Below are 18,120 nucleotides of genomic sequence, written 5' to 3'. Positions count from 1 at the left end.
TTTTAACACGAGTCCTTTTATTCCTACCTTCCTTTCACCATCAGGGAAGGTCCCACACATTTGCAGAATTTTGCAGAAACCTCTCAGTTCCTGCAGGCAGCCCTCGGTGCGCGGGGGTGGGCCACACCCCGCGCCAGCTCCCCTCCTTTGCTCCAACACGAAGGGAACTCCACAATCCTGTGCACTAGGTGCATTTTAGAAAGCAGTGAAATCACTTTTTGACAAAATATGTGTCATGTAGTTCTTGCCATAGATTTTAGAAGCGAGTGATTATGGTGCACACGAACCATTTAAAGCGCTCTAGAAATAGCTCCCTAACTTGTTTCCTGCCCCTTCAAACGTCTCCATCCATAAACACCTTTCCCGGCAGCAGTTTCTACAAACCATCTTTGATCAAAACCTAAAGCTCTTCTTCAGTGAGTACCGCTGGGCAGGTAGAGGCCGACGTAGTCTTGCACCCAAGTAACGCACAGAACCCAAAAATGGCCTCCTGTTTGAGGGAGTTTTAAGACCAGGAACCCACCAAAAAAGGTCCTTTCCTGACCTAATCAGTTACAACCTGTGTCACCTCAAACCTCAGGATACTTGTCCCTCCTTCTTTTATATTTTTAATTTACCTTCAAGGATAGAACAATCTATTCTTTTCATATTTAAATAAGACAATTTGCTCTATTAAAATAAAAGACTAAGAAAAGAAGAAACTGTTTCCAGCAGGGCCCACCCTTCATCCTGCCCTCAGGCCCACCCACCCTCGCTCCATTTCCAGGACAGCCCCACCTGCATCCTGAAGTCCCCTCAGCTTCTGGAGTGCTGCAGCCTGCAAGCATTTGATTTGTTTTCAGCCTGCTTTTCATTGTTGTCACAACAAGCATTTGGGGTCCTCCCAGCCCACTGACCCGTCCCCACGCCCTGGCCTGCTGCGCTGTACTTGAGTGCACTGTCCAGCCCCTCTCCCTCCTGCCTTCCCTGTTATGTTTCTCCTTCCTCTGGGCGGCGGCAAGTCTTGTTTCCTAGCACTCTCCTCCGCTCCTCCCGCTCTGGGGGCCCTGCTATCCCCAAGGAGAGTTGTTACTTGTAAACCAGAGGCCGCTCTACTGAAGGCCACTGAGCCAGGATTCCTGGGCCCCGGCATCTGCATTATTTGAAGACTTGAAAACAGCCCTTCAAATACTCCCTGGGTGATTCTGTTCATTCCAACAGCCTCAAGACAATCTCCCAGTTCATGACCTACACAGCCCGGACTTCTCCATGGAGCCCACGCTCCATGGACGCGATCTCCTGAGACAGCTCCAGAGACATCAGCTCAAAACAGACGCGCTTTCCTTTAAACCCTCGTTCTGCACCCACGGTCCTTGCCCAGCCTGGCCATGCCGCCTAGCAAGTTGCCAAACCAAAACCTTTACCAGGGTCCTGGGGTTTCCTGTTACTCATTCTGGCATCTGGGCACTCATGGATCAGTTCCCCACAAACTCTCGCCTCTTCCTCCACTCCCTGCCCAGGCGCTTCTGTAGCTCAGGCTGTTGGTTCCCCTGGAATCCGAGGGCAAGTCAGGGAGAATCAGGCAGCCTCCAGGACAGTGCGGGTGGGGACCGCGGAGAATTCAGGAAGGCTTCAGAGATCAGGGCAGCAAGAGGAATGTGCTAACACTGGCCTTGGTTTCCTCCAGGGGATCCAGGATGGTGGAGTTGGGGAAACGGAGAGTGGGTTAATTAGGGCAGCAGACCCATTCATGCCAGGGGGAGACGAGAAGGGTCAGCACGGAGACCCGTGGGCGCCAGCCTGGTTTTCCTTCAATAGCTGATGGTTGACTTTCTCTTCCCTAGCATGCAGGGGTGCTCATCCGGGAGACGGGGCCATAAAGATAAATCTATCAAGCAAGGGGGAAGATGCAACACTCGGGGAGAGACACACCTGTTAGATAAGGAACGTGAAGATCCCCCACTGGGCAGCAGATGAAGTGAGACCCCTGAGAACTCACCAATCACAGAGAGACGGGTGGGGCTTTAGAACAATGAGGGAAAGAAGGTCTATGTTCCCTGAGACACGACTTCACTGTGGCTTCCTTGCCCTCCCTGGCCTGGTTTCACGGCCTGTTTCATGGCCTGGTTGTCCCGCTTTATTTCTGTTCCTTTTCTCCTCAATAAACTTTTTCTTTCTCTACACAAACCTGCCTCTTCGCGCTCACTGGCCTGAGCATCTGCAAAGTTCCTGCTGCGGCTTCGTGAGACACCAACCTGTGGTGGGCTAGTGGCCTGGACTCAGCGCTGCCCCTGCAGCCTGGGATCCGTCCCTGGCGGGGAGACCAGGCCTGACAATTCCGGTATCAACCTGGTCTCCGGCAGGGGCCCCAGTTTGCATCCTTTCCTTTCAGTCACTTGCTGAGCGTCTCCCTGTATCTCTCTTCCTGCCTCACCGCAGACACACCCCACTGTCTCCTAAGGCCATGTCAGAACTCTCACAGGCAGAGCACGAAATCCTCAGAGGCATCTGGTATCCGGGACTCACTTTCCCCCCTCACTCGAGGCCGAAGCCCCCGTGATAGGACGGGGTCCCCACCTACACCCCAGCCCTGAGCCGCTCTGTCCACGAGACTTTCTCCTGGATGTTCTTCAAGTCTGCCCGTAGCATCTCTTCTCCTGGGAGCCTGTGTTTTTTTTCTCTCCATCCCAAACACTGCTCACCTGGGGGGGCCCTCAGACTGCTTCCTGAAGGGGGCGCGTCCCAGACCATTTTGTCAGTGCATAAGACAAGTAGCAAGTCTATGTTGTCCAATCCCCTCCAACTGTGTCTAGAAAGGCGGTAAGCAGTTGCTCAGCAAACACTGTGTTCAATTAATGGATGAGAACAACTGCTTGTGTGACTTATTTCAAAAAGAGCCTAGAAGTATGATTAATAGTAAAGAGATTCTATTTATTTCCCAATTTTAAATTTTGTCCTTGACATAACTACAAATAAATGTGAACATGCGCATGACATTAAACCTTATGTTAGCAATGCTTTCTAATTCTAATAAAAAACATGAAAGCACAATTAACATGCAAAGATTTGTTTCTGAATTAATCTTTTTAAATGAGCCAACTAGATGATTTAATTATTTTTAATAATTTGGAGTTTTAAAATACTGTTGCTTCAAAACATAAATTATGTCAGATGAACTTAAGCGACATATTTAACCCCTCTGGTCCTAAGTGTCCATATTTGTAAAATGGGGAAACAAAATACCTACTTCCTATGATTAAATGCCTTTATATGCTTTATAAAAGTTTCTAATATAGAAGCATTGATAACAGATATATAAAATAGATGTGTGATATTAACCTGATAAAAAACACCACTAATTTTAACCCAGAATTTCCGTATTTCCATATTTCCTTTTCTATCAATCATGAGAGGAGGAAAAACTGCCAGAGCTCAGCTTCATAGTGTAACAGGGGGGTCCCCAGGAAAAGGGGAGGTGACAGGTTCCCTGGCCTACCCAAGGGAGGGTGGAGCTGAGCAGAGAGAGGCTGGAGAGGAGACTGGGGAAGGAAGGAAGCAGAATGGGGCGCAAGGAGGAGCCTGGAAGAGGCACAGGCAGCAGGGAGACTCGTGAAGAAGGTGCTCTTGCAGGGAGGTCAACAATGGCAGCGTTGGCCTTGATTTTGATTTTGCTCTTTTCCTTGTCTGGCTCTTTCGGACCCCTTTCTTCTGATGGGTCCCCACCAGAAGGTGCCTTAGACTTGGGGCAGGGTTTGCGGCCTCAGGGTCTGGCTCTGGGCCACTGCTGTTTGGCTGGACCTTTACCCGCGAGGGGATGGGTAACTTTGGGTGCTTGATTTAGAAGCTTCATCCTTCCCCATCCTGTCTTGCACACTAATTGTATTAAAGTTCCTCTCCAGTGAAGTTCTCACGCACTGGAGTATGTTTTGTCTTGATGGGGTGGATGGCAGAACCTATTTAGAGTGGGCAGGTTTGGGTATTTTGGGGTGCCCCTCTCCCTGTCCTGTAACAATAGCTTTCTTACCAGAACACACTCTTTTTCCTACTTCTTGCACTATGTTCTATCTTTGCACAAAGCAAAACTTCACGTACGACAAGGAGAAGAAAGTGCCTTAGGTCAAACATTACAAAGAGAAAACGAATTAGTTCGAAATAGAAGTTCTGGAAATCAGTTAAAAAGAAAGTGAGATCTTTGAAAGATCCATCAAACAAACATGTCCCTGATTTGTAAGTAAAGACTGAACAGGCATCGTTTTCTTTAAGGCATTTCTGCCTGCCTGCCTGTCTGGGGAGAGCGAAACAATTGCAAATTTGGAAATACTATGACCTAACACTTGCAAATTGAAATCTTCTGTCACAGAGGAAATGTTCACATATTTTTAAAAGCTGTACTTAATTGAGTGGTGTCTGCAGAGGTAACGGCAATAGGAAAATGTTCAGAGAGAAGCAATTCTGCCTTTCCGAGCTATTTACCATCCGAGTTGGGAGTTGGGGGAAAACGATAAGATAAGATAAGCATCAACACCTGGAATCCTGACTTTGGGCTCAGGTATGATAATGTCCCTTCTGAGCAGAAACCAAGGCAACTGGCATTCAGACTGATGTTCAGAAGGCACAGCGGTGGGCTTATGTGTGGTTTTAATACGTTTTCTGTGATTCATATTATTAAAGTAATGACAATGAACTTGTAATAATAATAATGAATTTTCAGTTATTCCAATGATTGTTAAATCAGTAAAATACTAGTATACAAAGGCCATGTTATGCCAGCTCTGCTCCCACTGCTTCACTTTAGAATTCCAAGTCAGTTAAATCAACTGGAAAACAAACTGAATTATGGACTTAAAAAAAAAAAAATTCCCAGAATTGCCTTGCACAGAACCCATTACTGATAACTTTAGTACTTAGCATGAGTCCAGATTTTACAGCTGTCACGGTCACACAGAGACACTGCTGTCCCTCATCTCCAAACACAGTTTCGGTGAGGGCTAAGGGCCACGGCCCGCCCAGGCAGAGAGGGCCAGGGAGAGCCAGGCTGCTGGACCTGGGGCAGCCAGCCCTGAACTCACCTTCTATGATGTAGATGCACTCTCTGTCAGGGGGGTACTTGCTGGGATAGTTGGGGGAGGTGAAGATCCCCCCCTCCGCATGTTTTGTCCAAGTTCCACACTGCACTGACTTCTGTGTTTCTGAGGTGATTTGCTTTTCTGTAAGAAAAAAAATTCAATAGAATGATCATCCCCTTTTGTCTAAAACTAACATAGAACATTCTTCTAATATCCATTAGTAAATTAATCTCTAAATGTTGTCTTAGTCAAAGCCAAGCAATTAGACATACTATAAAAATGTGCAGCTCTTCCAAAATATTAAGAATACGGGGAAATAGGAAAATGCAGGCAGAGGTCTCCCAGCCCCATCTAAGAAACACACACACCCCCACACACCTGTTCCTTTCTTGGTTGCCCCAGACAAGTGAAGGATGATTAAACTTGCTACAACTGAAACAGAAAAGAAAAATTAGAGACACATAATATTATTATACACTGAAACGCTGCAACTCTTTAACAGCATCCGTTAAAGTACAATTTCAAAGCAGACCGATTTTTAAAGTTACTGTTTTTTGCTAATGCTCTGAGTTGACTCCGAAAGTGCAAAAAAATGATCCAAAATGTTCACATCGGGAAAACTTAGGAATCCCTTCAGGAGGTAATGCAAGGTAAGAGTTGGTGAGACCCAAACTCCCAAATGCAAAAATTCCAGCTAAGAGGCCGTGTTTCTATCTCCTGGAGTCACCTCAGCCGGAGGAACACTTGGGGCCCACACTGCTCCCAAGCCAGCCTTCACAAAAGGCCCTGCCAGCATCTCCTCAGGAAGGAGGAGGCAGCAGGTACAAGCATGAAAAGGAGGAGTAAGCAAGGAGAGAGACTCCAGACAGATCCCAACACCTTCCCAATGGGGTTGAATATTAGAATAAGGAGGAAAAAAAAAAAAAAACTTGGGCAAATCCTACGCCAGTGGGGAGCTGGGGTGGGGAGGGGGAACAGGAGGCAAACAGATTAATGTGATTTAGAGGCATTAAGCTGCATCATAAAATTGCTCCTTATAAAATCATACTGAGCTACCAAGGAATCCCAGGCCTCAGCATTTTTAAAGCCCCGCTATTGATCTCTCTAACCATAACTTTGATTTACTCTCTATAACTCCCAGAAATAGGTGATTATTTTAAGCTAGGCGATTTTTACAAGCATTTTATCCAGACATTTTTTATAGATCAAAAACAGGCTGCATGCACCTTAGCAGCTATGTCTGCAAAGACCCCTAGAGCCCACACTGCTGTTTTCCTTCCAAATTTTGCATCACTCAACATTTGACAAAACCTACCGTCATCATTTCTGGGTTTCCCGCTTGCTACATCATTTCTACCTCTATTGTTGCCTATTCACCCAAAGGAGTTATCGGGTACCTCATCCTAAATCCACTTAAAATTAATTCGTGAAGGGGTGGGGGGTCATCACCCTGGTCTCCGCAGCGGGAGCCCACTCGGGGAGGGCCTAAGCGTTTTCCCCCAAGAAGCGTCGTGGACCTCGCGGCCAGCCTGGGGGGAGTCGCATCCCCGGGGCTGCTCTGCGCTGGCGCCGGGTCCTCGGCTTTTGGAGGAAAACGCAGCCGTGGCCGCGGTGCTGACGCGGCCGGGCACAACTTCCCCTAACTTGCCGGAGTCTGCGCACACGCGGGCGCGCAGGGGCCGGGCCGGGCCGGGCTGGACCGGGCCGGGCCGGGCCGGGCGCGCGGCTGGGGTTGTCTTTACTCCGCGTGCCGCCGCGCCGGAGCCGCCCGGGCGCGGGTGCAGGATGCGCTCGGAGCCGCGCCGGCTGCCGGCTGGTGTCACGGGTCCACAGTCCCCGCGCGCGCCGCTGCGAAACCCCGGCACACACGGTCCTATCCGGCCTCCTGCCCGGCGACTTCGGATGCTGTTTTCCTCGGGGGCCCCCCACGGCACGGGGACCCCGCTCCGGCAGCAGCACCGGGCGTCCCCGGCAGGAGACGTGTCCCCTGCGCGCTGCATTTCAGGTGCCCCCCAAACTCCCCGGCGGAGTGCGCGGGGCGGTGGGCCCGCGGCGCTCCCGGAGCCCCAGGAAAAGGGAGATTCCTCCTCGCCCCGCAAACTCGCGCCCCGCGCTCGCGCCCCGGCACCTGCGCCCCCGCCCGAGGCCCCCCGCGCGCGCCGCACGTGCCCCGCCGGGAGCGCCCCGCCGGCCGGACACCCTGTCCCCGCCCGGGCGGAGCCCCCGGCCCGGCCGCGGCCGCCCCCCGCCCCCCGCCCCGTCCCGCGCTGCGGCAAGACGGAAAGTTTCCCCGCGCCGGGCGCGCGGGGGCTGCGGGGCGCGGCGCGGCGGGTACTCACTGGGCAGCGCGCCGCGTCCATGGGTCATGTCTGAGCGATACGGCGGCGGCTCCGAGCTCCCCTAATTCCATCGAGAGACGGGGGCGCTTCCCGGGCGGCGCGGACGGGCGGGCGTGGATGCGCGAGCCGGGCACAGGACGCAGGGGCGCCGCGCGCGAGCGGGCAGGGGCCGCGCCGAGCCCACGCGGCGGCGAGATCCGAAGCCGCGCGCCCTCCGCCCCTGCCTGGCGCTCGCCCGCGCTCGCTCCGCGGCGCAGCCGGCACCCCCAGCCGCCCCGCACGGCGCGCGCATCACGCCCGGGCGCCGACCGCGCGGAGCTCCCGGCGCCCGCGCCCCGCGCCTCCTCCTGCCCGGGCGCCGCCGCGGCCGGCGGGGGACGGGCGGGCGCGGGCGGGCGGGCCGGGGCGCCCCGGGGCCGGGCCGGGCGGCGGGCGGGGGCCGCGACCGACGGCAGCGACGGGCGGGCCCGGCAGCAGCGCTCAGGCCCCGGCCGCGGCCGCCGCGAGCAGCAGGTCGGCGCCGCCGCGCGCGCAGGGGGCCCCGCCGCCGAGCTCCGCGCGCCCGCCCTCGGGCGCCCCCCGCTGAGGCAGGGGCGGCGGGCGCGCCGGGTCCGTCATGGGCTCCCCGGCTCCGCGCCGCCTCTGCGAGCCCGGGGAGGGCGGGGCGGGGCGGGCGCGCGGGGGGGCGGGAGGAGCGCGGCGCGCGCGGGGCGCGGGGGGCCCGGGGGGGGCGGGGCGGGGCGAGGGACAGCGACCGAGGGGCGCCTGAGTCACCGCCGCGGGCCGCGCGACCCTCCGCCAGGCCGGCGCGGGGGGGCGGGCGCGGGGCGCCCCGGGGCGGGCGCGCGGGGTCCGGGGCGGTGGCCGGGGCTGCGCGCCCGCGGGGCTCGGGGGCGGCGGGGGCTCCCTCGGGGGGCGCGGGGCCGAGCGCCCCGCAGATCCGCGCCGGGCCTGGCCTCCCTGCGGGGCACGGGCGCGGGGGGCGCGGGGGCGCGCGGGGTGACGTTTCCACATTTCCCGGCCGAGCAGCCGCGGGGTCCCCCCCCCCGCCCTCCCGTCCTCGGCCCGGGGGGCGCGGGCTCCGTCGGGGGCGAGCGCGCAGGGCTCGGGGCTCGGGCCAGGGAGGCGGCGCGAAAGTTTCGGGGCTCGTCACCCGACCTGCCGGCGGGGGTCGCCCCGCCAGCCGCTCCCGCCGAGATGGGGGCTCGCAGGTCACCTCCGCGCCCCCCGACGCGGCAGCCCCCGGGGCAGCCCCTCACCTCGCGCCCGGCCCGGCGGGGAGGCGGGCGCGCGCGGCGCGTGAACCCCGAGTTGCTGGGGAAACCGCCGCGGAAAAGCCCCGGCTCCAAAGGCCCCTGAAGGCAGCGGCGGGGTGCGGGGGGGTGCGGGGGGGCCTCCTGGACGCCGCCGCAGCACCGCGCCCCGCCCGCCCCGCCCGCCCCGGACTCGGCCGTCGAAGCCCGGCCTCCGCCTTGGCGGCTGCGGGTCCCCGGGGGCGCGTGGCCTCAGCGCCCGCAGCTGGGGCGCCCCGCGGCCGGACCCGGCTCCCGCGGCCGGGAGGGGGTGGCGGGCGGCGCCGGCCGTGCGAAGAACCAGGCTGTGGCGAGCGGAGCGGCCGCCAGGCTGGGGTCACCCCCAGGGCCGAGGGGAGAGGCCAGGGCCGGGGGGAGGCCAGAGCGCGCTCCAGGCGGGGCCGCTGCCGCGGGGCGCCCCGCGTCTCCCCACCTCCCCGCACCTGCTGCTGCGGCGCCCGCGTGAGCGCGACGCTGGGGGCTCAGGCGGCGGCCGTCCTGCCCTCGGACCCCGGCGCAGCGCCCAGAGAGGGGGGCCTCTCGTGATTTTAGATAAGGGCTAATGAAGTGACCCCCAAGTTGGAAGGGGATCCCCAAGGCCCAGGCATGGCCTCCAGGACTCCTGACACCCAGCTTTGGGGTCCTGGTATCCAGGCAGCTGCAAGAAAGGTAGGTAGTAAGGGGGGAGAGTGTGTGTGCGTGTGTGTGTGTGTGTGTGTGTGTGTGTATGAGCGCACGCGCATGAGCAAGAGCCTGGGAGGGAAGGGTCTGGTCGAGAGGGGAGAGAGAACGGCGCCAACTTAACTTAAGAGAACCAGGCCTCCTTGGAGAGGAGCAAAAGGAGGTGCAGAAGATGGAGAGGGGCGCAGGGGCGCGGGGGCGGGAGCCAGCGTGTGCTCCGCCCGCCTGTGAATCTGGGAGGAAGAGGACGGTGTGGGGAGCGCAGGAAGAAGGTCCCTGGGGTCCTGTGACCCACGTGGATTCTTGCACCATCTCAGGAGGGAGGAGTTGGGGGGCGGGGGGGGGGCAGTGCGAGGAAAATTCTGCAGCTGCATGGAAGCCAAAAGCTGCCCAACAACAGCAAGGCCGGTCAGTGACCAGTCGGTGCAGGGCCGGCAAGCGCACCCCAACGCGCGAGAGCCGGGAGCCCCTGGAGAGTGGCCCGCGGAGCCGGCTCACGGTGGTGTCTTGACATCTTAAATTGGATGGGAATTAATTGTGATGTGTGGAAATGTCTTCTTCACAAAAATAATAACGTTCTTCAGTGAAACGGTGACCTTAAATGACTGTGTCTCCCAGTGGCCAGTGAAGACAGGAGGAGGGGGTGGGCTTTGCTGAATCCACCCCTCAAGCAGCGCTGACCTCTCCTCGACACAGATCTTGGGAGCCGGCTAGGAAAGGCCGCAGGGACATTTTCCTAGCATGTGGCTCCAACAGGCAAATAGGGGAAGATCCCAGGGGCAAAAATAGAAAGAGACCCCAAACCTTTTATTCTCCTCTGCGTCGCTGCACCCTAACTCAGGGCCAGTGTGTCTGTGTTTCCTGTCAGCTCCTCCTGAATCGTGACCTCTCTGAACCCTGAGCCTTCCTGAGATACCCCTGGGGCTGAGGACTTGCTCAAACCTCGGTGCAAAGGGTAGTGTCCCTGCCCCGGGCGCCCCACAGAAACACACTCAAGTTCTCCCCTCCTGTCCCAGAGCCTGGAGGGACACCTGAGCTTTCTTTCACTGCTTGGTTCCTCCAGCGCGCTCCTGCAGCGTTTGGCTGCAACTCCTTCCTTGAAGATTCTATGCATGTTCCTGCTCAGATATGCAGAAATGCTTTGACCACGTCCTGCTTTCTTGGCCAACTGCTTTCTCACTCTGGAGTTCTGAGCCACCACTTGGTGAGGACTGGCGGACCCATACATTTTCCTGAGAAAAACCAGCCTATGGGCAAAGATCAGTTTCTCCCAGGGGAGGTTATGCACCCATGTGGCCGAATTTCAAGATGTGGTTATTTGAAAGGAAGACTTTCCAAAGTAACAGTGCTTGCGAGCTCAGAGGGCTGTCCTAGAGACCAGCGCTCCACAAGTTCTCCTTGAAATCGACAATATTCGTATAGATGAGGCAGAATGAATGCCCCTTGAGCCCATTTAGAGTGTCACTGTTTTCCTTTAAACTTGCACCTTGCGGCAATGAATGTGCAGAAAGATTTCCAAAGCCCTGAAAAGAATTGGTGTGGGACAGTTGCTCTTCTGCTTCAAAAGCATGTGGTATTTGTCTCCAAACAGGCCTACATGCGTGCAGCGTTCATAGACAAGTATGTGCTTTGGGATCAGAAAACAAAGACGGGGTAGAGATAATAAAGCTCAGACTCACCAGAGGACTTTCTTTAATCTGCAGTATTGGCATCATCTTCAATGTGACTAAAGGAGCTGATGCTACAGAAAAAAAAAAAAAAAAAGAAAAGAAAGAAAACAACCTAAAATCGTGCCCTGACACATTCTAGATTGAAAATTGCTTGATGATTTCCAAGTATGTTTTCATTTACTTACATAGTTTGGGTTGGAAATTTCTGTTTTGTCTTTTTATCAACAACAATATGTGCAGCAACATCCGTTTATCAAAATATGTATTAATAGGTGATTTGATGCCACGTAGTGGAATGTTTTAAAAGCATTTCTGCAATCCTTTAGCATAGAGCTGGTTTTATTGAACATTGACCGGCTCTGCGTGTCCTGATAGAGTAGAGCATTTTCATACAATCGAAGACAGTTAACATCGTGGAAATCTTATATTTAAATGAGACAGGATAGTCTATGAAGATGACTGTGGGAAAAAATGGCTTTCTCAGAAGTAGGACTATCTTGTATCATTAGGGATCTCAAGAATATTGGCAGAGACTTTCCCAATACTATATTCTCCACCCAGTTTCGAGCAGCATTGCCCGTGCTGTCCTGCATTAAATGACAGCAATGCTCGGGGAACAGTGTATGATTATCACTATCTGGAGAAATGGTAGAACAAAAAAAATTCCACAATCTATGCTAAAATTTTAGAAAAACTTTATTTTCCTTCTGACTAATATTTAATTAACAGTGGCTAATAAAATAATATCCAGATTGCTATTTATAATCAACATCTTACTTACCAGCTAGTAATCCATTAACCAGCCAAAGCTAGAAGAGCATTTATCAAATACGTGCCGAGAACAAAAGGTATGTTGCTCTGAAAAGGAACTGACTATGTAGGAGTATCAGGCGGCTACATCCACCGTGAACTTGGGGAGAAAACAAGTTTCCATCTCTAGCTGCAAAGAGGAATTAACCATATTTGGGAAATGTAAGCTAAGCAGAAAAATGAATCTGCATGTTCTCTGCCAAAACGTCCAGTCATGGGTACAAAGACAACTCTACTAGAAATCGCTAAATCAAGATATGTGAATGGTACTTATAGGTTAGATGTAATTTTTTTTTATCCTTAGTTATATAAACGAATTACATCACCCAAAGCTGCTTGCTTTGGTTCTTTTGGACATGTCATTTTATCCTGATGTTTCATTGGGTGTTATATGGATGATTTGGGGAGAAAAGTCAAAATCGACTTGATGAAAATAATTCTAAGCTTTAAGGTACGGCATTTTCTCTTAAACACAATAAAATATAGGGAAATGACCCAAATGTTTTCTTTCTTAGTAGTAAGACAAGGAGAGAAACATGAAATGCTTTCCCTCCCAGTTTGAAGGCAGCCCAAGCCAACGAATAATACAATTTTAGAACACCGTGATTCTACTGCAGAGTTTTAGGCCAGCAGTTACGATTGTGACTGTATTTAAAAATCATCAATACTTCTTAGTACATGTAACATTTAAAATAATAATCTTCAAAACAGTCTTCTAATTGAAAACATACACAGTTAATTTTCATTACCTCTCTCTGGGAAATAAAGTTATTTTTTATCGTGATTATGGGGCCATGCATCACCTCTCACAATTGCACTTCCTTCTAAAATGATCTCTTCTAATGGAGTGAAAAGAGATATAAGGTTGTTGGAAATAACACTGAGGCCCCCTCAGAAAACTGTTTTCATACAGTCCTTCCAGCAGCGTGAGCCTTTGTCAAAGGGACCCCTAAGCCAACGGGAGGCTTGTCATGTACCGTGTACGCATGGGATGCAGATTTGAAGAGTGTATGAAAAAGATGTTTGCTTTAGGTTTTGCTTGAAGAGTAGTGGCAGCATGCTTTGGTCTTAGGCGAACTAGATATTCTCATCAGGGCAGGGTATGAGACCTGAATTAATATCAGTAAAATCAGAGAAGTCCAAGTTAAAATTGTTTTAATTAATAACTGTAAAGCACACCAGGTTTTTGGGGGGCAAAGGTTAAAAGCTGACACTTTTGACTAACGTAATCTATTCAGTCCAATTCTGGGTGATCTGTGCTTCGCTGAAAAAGCCTGATATGGATCCCAGTCAAGCAACATCCCCAAATGTCAGCAGCCCTTTCACTCTGAATGAGCAAGTGACGGATTCCTACAATCTCCTCCACCCTCAAGTCCTCCAGGCTTCATGCAGGAAGCAGCCTCCACACTTCATTTCACCAGCATAGAGTGTCGCATCTTTGTCAACTCTTTCTACGATACCAGCTTTGACTACTTGGACTTAGCCCAGAGTTATGGTACATTAGGGCTTATCTGCCTGGTCTCTATATGCATTTAAGTTAGCTATCCTTGACCTCATCCCATATTGTCATTTGAAAAATTAAGAAAGTGAGGCCCAAAGGAATGTGATTTCCACAATGTCACTTTATTTGTCACATAAATGACATAGGTGGTCCAGGTCTTCAACCTCAACAGAGAAGAAAACAAGAACAGAAACTGCAATTCAATTTGGATTTTTTTTTTCCTGAGTTTGAAGGAAAGAACTAATGTTTTCTGTCATTTTCCCACTTAACCCAACCAGAGCATTCAGGTTTCTCGTGTCCCTGCTGGAATAAGTGTCTGTGAGGGCCAGGGCGCTCACAGGACAGACCCAGGCAGCAATTAAAGACCATAGCAAGTGTTCTATAGACAAAATCAAAGGAAGCAGAACTCCTTGGTTCATAGGAGATTAAAACGGTAGATGGCAGAGATGTCAGGTTGGAATCTACTGGAAAAAAAAGAGTAACTACTTATACACACATGCAAAGTGGCTGGGTAAACATCACACTTATCCAAACTGAGTAACAATCATATGATCTGTTAGAAGAAATGACAACTCCTTGAGATCTTCACAGTGTTTAAATCCGATGTGTAGACGTTAAGAAGACCCAAGTCAGGAACAGCTTGTTAGAATGTTAGGTCTGTCCGTAAGTAGATATGTTAAATCTACTTAAAATCCCTTACCCCGTATGCTCTCATCTCTAAAACTTGAGTGATAACACAGAGTTATTTCGCCCTGTGAGATGGCATATACAGCACCAAAAACAGGGACAGGCTTATATAAGTGAAGATTGCTATTTTTTATTTACACAAAGTTGACACGGCCACTAGGTTTAAAATTGGTTTATTTTATAGTAATAGATTACAGAAGAAGAGAATGTATTAGAAATATTGGTATAGCAATGATTGTTGTGGGAGTGCTAAAAAAAAAAAAGTGGGTTAAAATGATCAAAGTTGAAGTACTTTTCCCCGGCCATCAAACTGTAGGTTTTCATAACCTAAGGAATGAATGAATGAATCTCAGGAAATCTAAATCCTTCAATATCAGTATCTCCAGTTGGTTCATTGTAAGCCCTTATTTTCTCAACACTTTGAGGACACACCCCAATAGTTTTTTAGTAGTTTATTGGTAATACTTGCTTCATGTGTCTTTGTGAAAAAAAATTAAATTCTCAGTCACAGAAAAATTCCCCCATATCAAAAATATTTTATTGATATTTACATTTTATCACCAACTTGAACCTGGGATTGATTCTCAAGTCCTGCTAATAATTTTGTTCCTCTCAAAACAGTAACAGGACTTCCCCATCTGAGACATGTGATCCGTGACTGTAGCTGCTGATATAGAATCAATGAAGGAAGGTGAGGAACAGAGTTTTAAATCAAAGCAATATGTTATCTTCAGCTTAAGAAATTATTGCTTTCCTGTATTTGAACAAATATTAGAGCTTGAGGGTAGAGTGAGTCCAGCATTAAGAAAATAGAGCAAATTGAAGAGCCTCCGTTGTGGACAGACTGTTAGATGCACACTGTATTTTCCCTTTTGCTCTGAAATTCATTTTTATTTCCAAATTTGACTGATACATTCCTCAGGACATTTGTATAGTATCCATGGAAATTCTACCACAAGTTTCTACTCAACATGCAAACCTTACTCAGCTCTCAAAATGTGGGAAAGACTGGTAATGGATGTTTTAGCAGTAGAAGCCTACAACACCTGTTAGGGAGGAGTCCAGAGAATTCAGGGCATAGGCAAATTGACAAATATATTATTTGTTCATTTTTGTGTAGTCATGATAATCATTTTAGTGAGTAGTTTTTTGGGTTTTTTTTTTTTTTGAGTTTTACAAAAATTACTTTTCAAATCAAAAAGTCATCCAGGGAAAATTAAAGCTCTTATCTATCTAAAACCACTTCCTTTTGAGTTTTTTTTTTTCCATTTTAGGAAGATTCTATATTGAGTAAACAAAGAGTAGATTTGCAAAGGAGTGAGAAGGTCAGGTTGATCCGTGAAGTCAGTGCGCTATACTCGACACTTCTTACACTGTCAGGACATGTTTGCACAATGCCAGCTTAGCTAGGTGGGAACATGAGTAATATCCATTGCTTTTAAAAAGGATGAAAGATTTATAATTGTGATACCCAAAATAGGAAAAGAAGCATTCAATAAATAGAAATAGACTAGAATGATAGATAATAGATGGGTGCATGGATGACAGGTAGGTGGATGGATTGATGGATGGGATAGATACATGATACATAGATCAATTAATAGGTAGGTAGGTAGAAGAGAGAAGAAAATGGATATTCATGTGTTGAAATTTAATATCTTATTTTTGTCTATTTAGAATTTACTTTCAAGTACCAACCTATCTTTTTTAAATGAAAGATGTGTCTCATAGAAAATCTATATATTATTTTAAAGATAGAAACATTCTTCTTGTTACCCTTAGCAATAGGAATTTTTACAATAGAGTCTTAGTATATACCTTTGACTCATATTCTTTATTTTAGGCACATAACTCAGGATGGGAACAACATACATACGGAGAGGGGTGCTTGAAGGAAAACCTGCTCTTCTGGAATACTGAATGTGAAATTAAGCCCATCCCTGAAAACCCCATTTGAAGAAAACAAATTAAGGAGGGAAGATAATTTTTAAAGGCATTATTAAAATCTAACAATTCTACACTTTGCTTAAGAAATATACAATAAAAATTAAAAACATATATTGCTCCACCTCTACCTCCAGGACTACGGAGTAACTTAGGGATAGTCAACCAGTGTGTTAATTCAGTGGTCAATGTGGCTGGTCAGGGGTCGACATGTGGCCAAATGAAGCAAAGGGGGTAGGATGACACTATTTCTGTCACTCTTCAGGTGGAGCTCAGTGTCCCAGTCAGATGGGTGTTTGCTTTAGGACTTTACTCATGTGGCTGAATGGCCTGTTGGGCCTTACTGCTCTTACTGACCCTACTGAGCCTCTGAATAATGGTATTTATGCTCATATATATCTACACCACAGTGGATGCAAGTGTGTTCACCCCCAGTTTACCTGGGGGTAAAAGGAGTCCAGGGAAAAGCCAACAGAGGGTAAAGCAGAGCAGAAGCAAATTATTCCACATAATTGGAGCTTCTGCATTAAATTGTGCTTAAGTACCACTTCTGGGTGTTTCAGTTTTATGAGTCAATGAGCCCAGTTTTGCAAAACTCCATTTGGGTTGATTTATTGTCTTTTGCACAGGAAGGGGTGTTAATCGATGCATCTCGAGTTCAGCAATTTTTTCTGATGCTCCCTTGCAGTCAGGGTGGAGAGCAGCACAGGGGTGCTGGGCACAAACTTTCTGAGTTGTCCTATCAGGAGTGGAAGCTGCAAATGCAAAATGCAGGTAATCAGCTGATCGTTGAACTGTGTATCTATTCGCCTAAAAAATTCTAGCTTTGAATGGATTGATCTGTTTTTAATTGTGGTAAGAAGCCTAATGTGAAATCTACCCTCTTAATAAATTTTACTGTGCAGCATGGTATTTCTCAGTCTATGCACATTATAGAACAGGCCCTTAGAACGTTTTCACTGTTTGATGGAAACTCCATATCGCATCCTCTCACCCCCAGCCTCCCACCACCACCCCCCAGCCCCAGAACTCACAATTCTACTGTTTCCATGTTACTTCATAGAAATGGAATTAGGCCATATTTGTCCCGGGATGGATTTATTTTATTTTGAGTATGTGAATAGAATCTGCTATTATCATCATTTTATTTTTCAATAAAGCACAATATTTCCTCCAATACATGCTAAAATTAATTTTTTTCTCTGAATACACATTATCTAATTGACTTTTTTAAATTAAATTCTATCCATTTACTATTCATCTACTAGACTATGTACTGGGGGGGTCGAGCGCCGCACCTCACCATGTGACAGTGCTTCCCCCACCTCCTGAGAATGTCAATTCTGGTTATACAGTTTTAAAAACTGTGTCTAGGCTTGTCTGTATCGAAATTCAATATCCATGCGGGGGAAAAAAATCCTTTCAGGAATCCTGGTGCTTTGAGGATGTGCCCAAGACACAGGCAGAACGAAAGCGATGAGCTGTCACACGAGCATGGGCACGGGGAGAACCGGTGTGCAGGGAGCAGGCTGCCCCCTGAGTGACTTAGGACACCCCTGGCCCCGCGCTGGAGGCGGCCGGCTTGCTGCTTTGGGGAGAGGTTTAAACTGTAGACAAACGGAGGAAGGCAGCAGCTGATTTTGATCTGTTCTTTGTTCCCCTCGTGGTTACCTAAGACAGGGTCTGATACCTGGTGAGACGTGAATGGTAAGAGCACGTTTCTCCTCCCAGAAGGCAGGAGGCAGCGGGCACCTGCCGGAGGCCAAGCCCGGGCGCCCTCTGTTTCCACCTTAGCCAAGTGCCCCCCAAGACCTGTTTGCAGGGACGCGCGCGTTGGCGGCACCAGGAGTTAGCATTTCAGCACAGCGATTCCAAGAGGACACAGTGCAACCAAGGAGAGGTACAGGGTAAAATCAAAGTATTTTAAGGACCAGCCCATCCACGTTGGGGCCAGTCCCTGCGGGTCCCCAGCGTCGGCAAGGCCCTGTGGGGGTTCTTGGAGCCAGGGGCCAGCAGCCTCACGCGGAGCCTGGCACACTGCCCTGCACCTCTGCCAGGTGACCCTGAGTGGCGGGCAGAGTTCCTTAAGGCACCCCTGAATTAGGGGCCAGTGAACTATAGCCCGTGGGGCCAATCACAAACTCACAAACT

General features: G+C 50.1%; 1 protein-coding gene and 1 long non-coding RNA gene across 4 annotated transcripts in view; one reads left to right on the top strand and one right to left on the bottom strand.

Annotated features, from left to right (window-relative positions):
• NETO1 (neuropilin and tolloid like 1) overlaps positions 1-7,504 on the bottom strand; it is an 85,475-nt gene extending 77,971 nt beyond the window's left edge. For all 3 annotated transcript variants that reach the window (XM_037508410.2, XM_037508411.2, XM_037508412.2), the window contains exons 1-3: positions 7,385-7,504; positions 5,424-5,477; positions 5,049-5,186 (exon numbers count right to left, since the gene is read on the bottom strand). In XM_037508410.2, coding sequence (XP_037364307.1) covers positions 5,049-5,186; positions 5,424-5,477; positions 7,385-7,412 — 220 coding nt within the window. In that variant the 5' untranslated portion in view covers positions 7,413-7,504. The remainder of the gene's footprint in view (positions 1-5,048; positions 5,187-5,423; positions 5,478-7,384) is intronic.
• Positions 7,505-9,221: 1,717 nt separating this feature from the next.
• LOC129145665 (uncharacterized) lies at positions 9,222-16,070 on the top strand. The gene is made up of 3 exons (XR_008551584.1): positions 9,222-9,345; positions 14,647-14,716; positions 15,869-16,070. It is a non-coding gene; the product is annotated as an uncharacterized LOC129145665 (long non-coding RNA).
• The last annotated feature ends 2,050 nt before the right edge of the window (positions 16,071-18,120 follow it).

The sequence above is a fragment of the Talpa occidentalis genome, unplaced genomic scaffold (assembly GCF_014898055.3).
Source record: "Talpa occidentalis isolate TD23 unplaced genomic scaffold, MPIMG_talOcc4v2.1 talOcc4.13, whole genome shotgun sequence".
NCBI lineage: Eukaryota > Metazoa > Chordata > Mammalia > Eulipotyphla > Talpidae > Talpa > Talpa occidentalis.
This window is presented reverse-complemented; position numbering and strand designations above follow the sequence as displayed.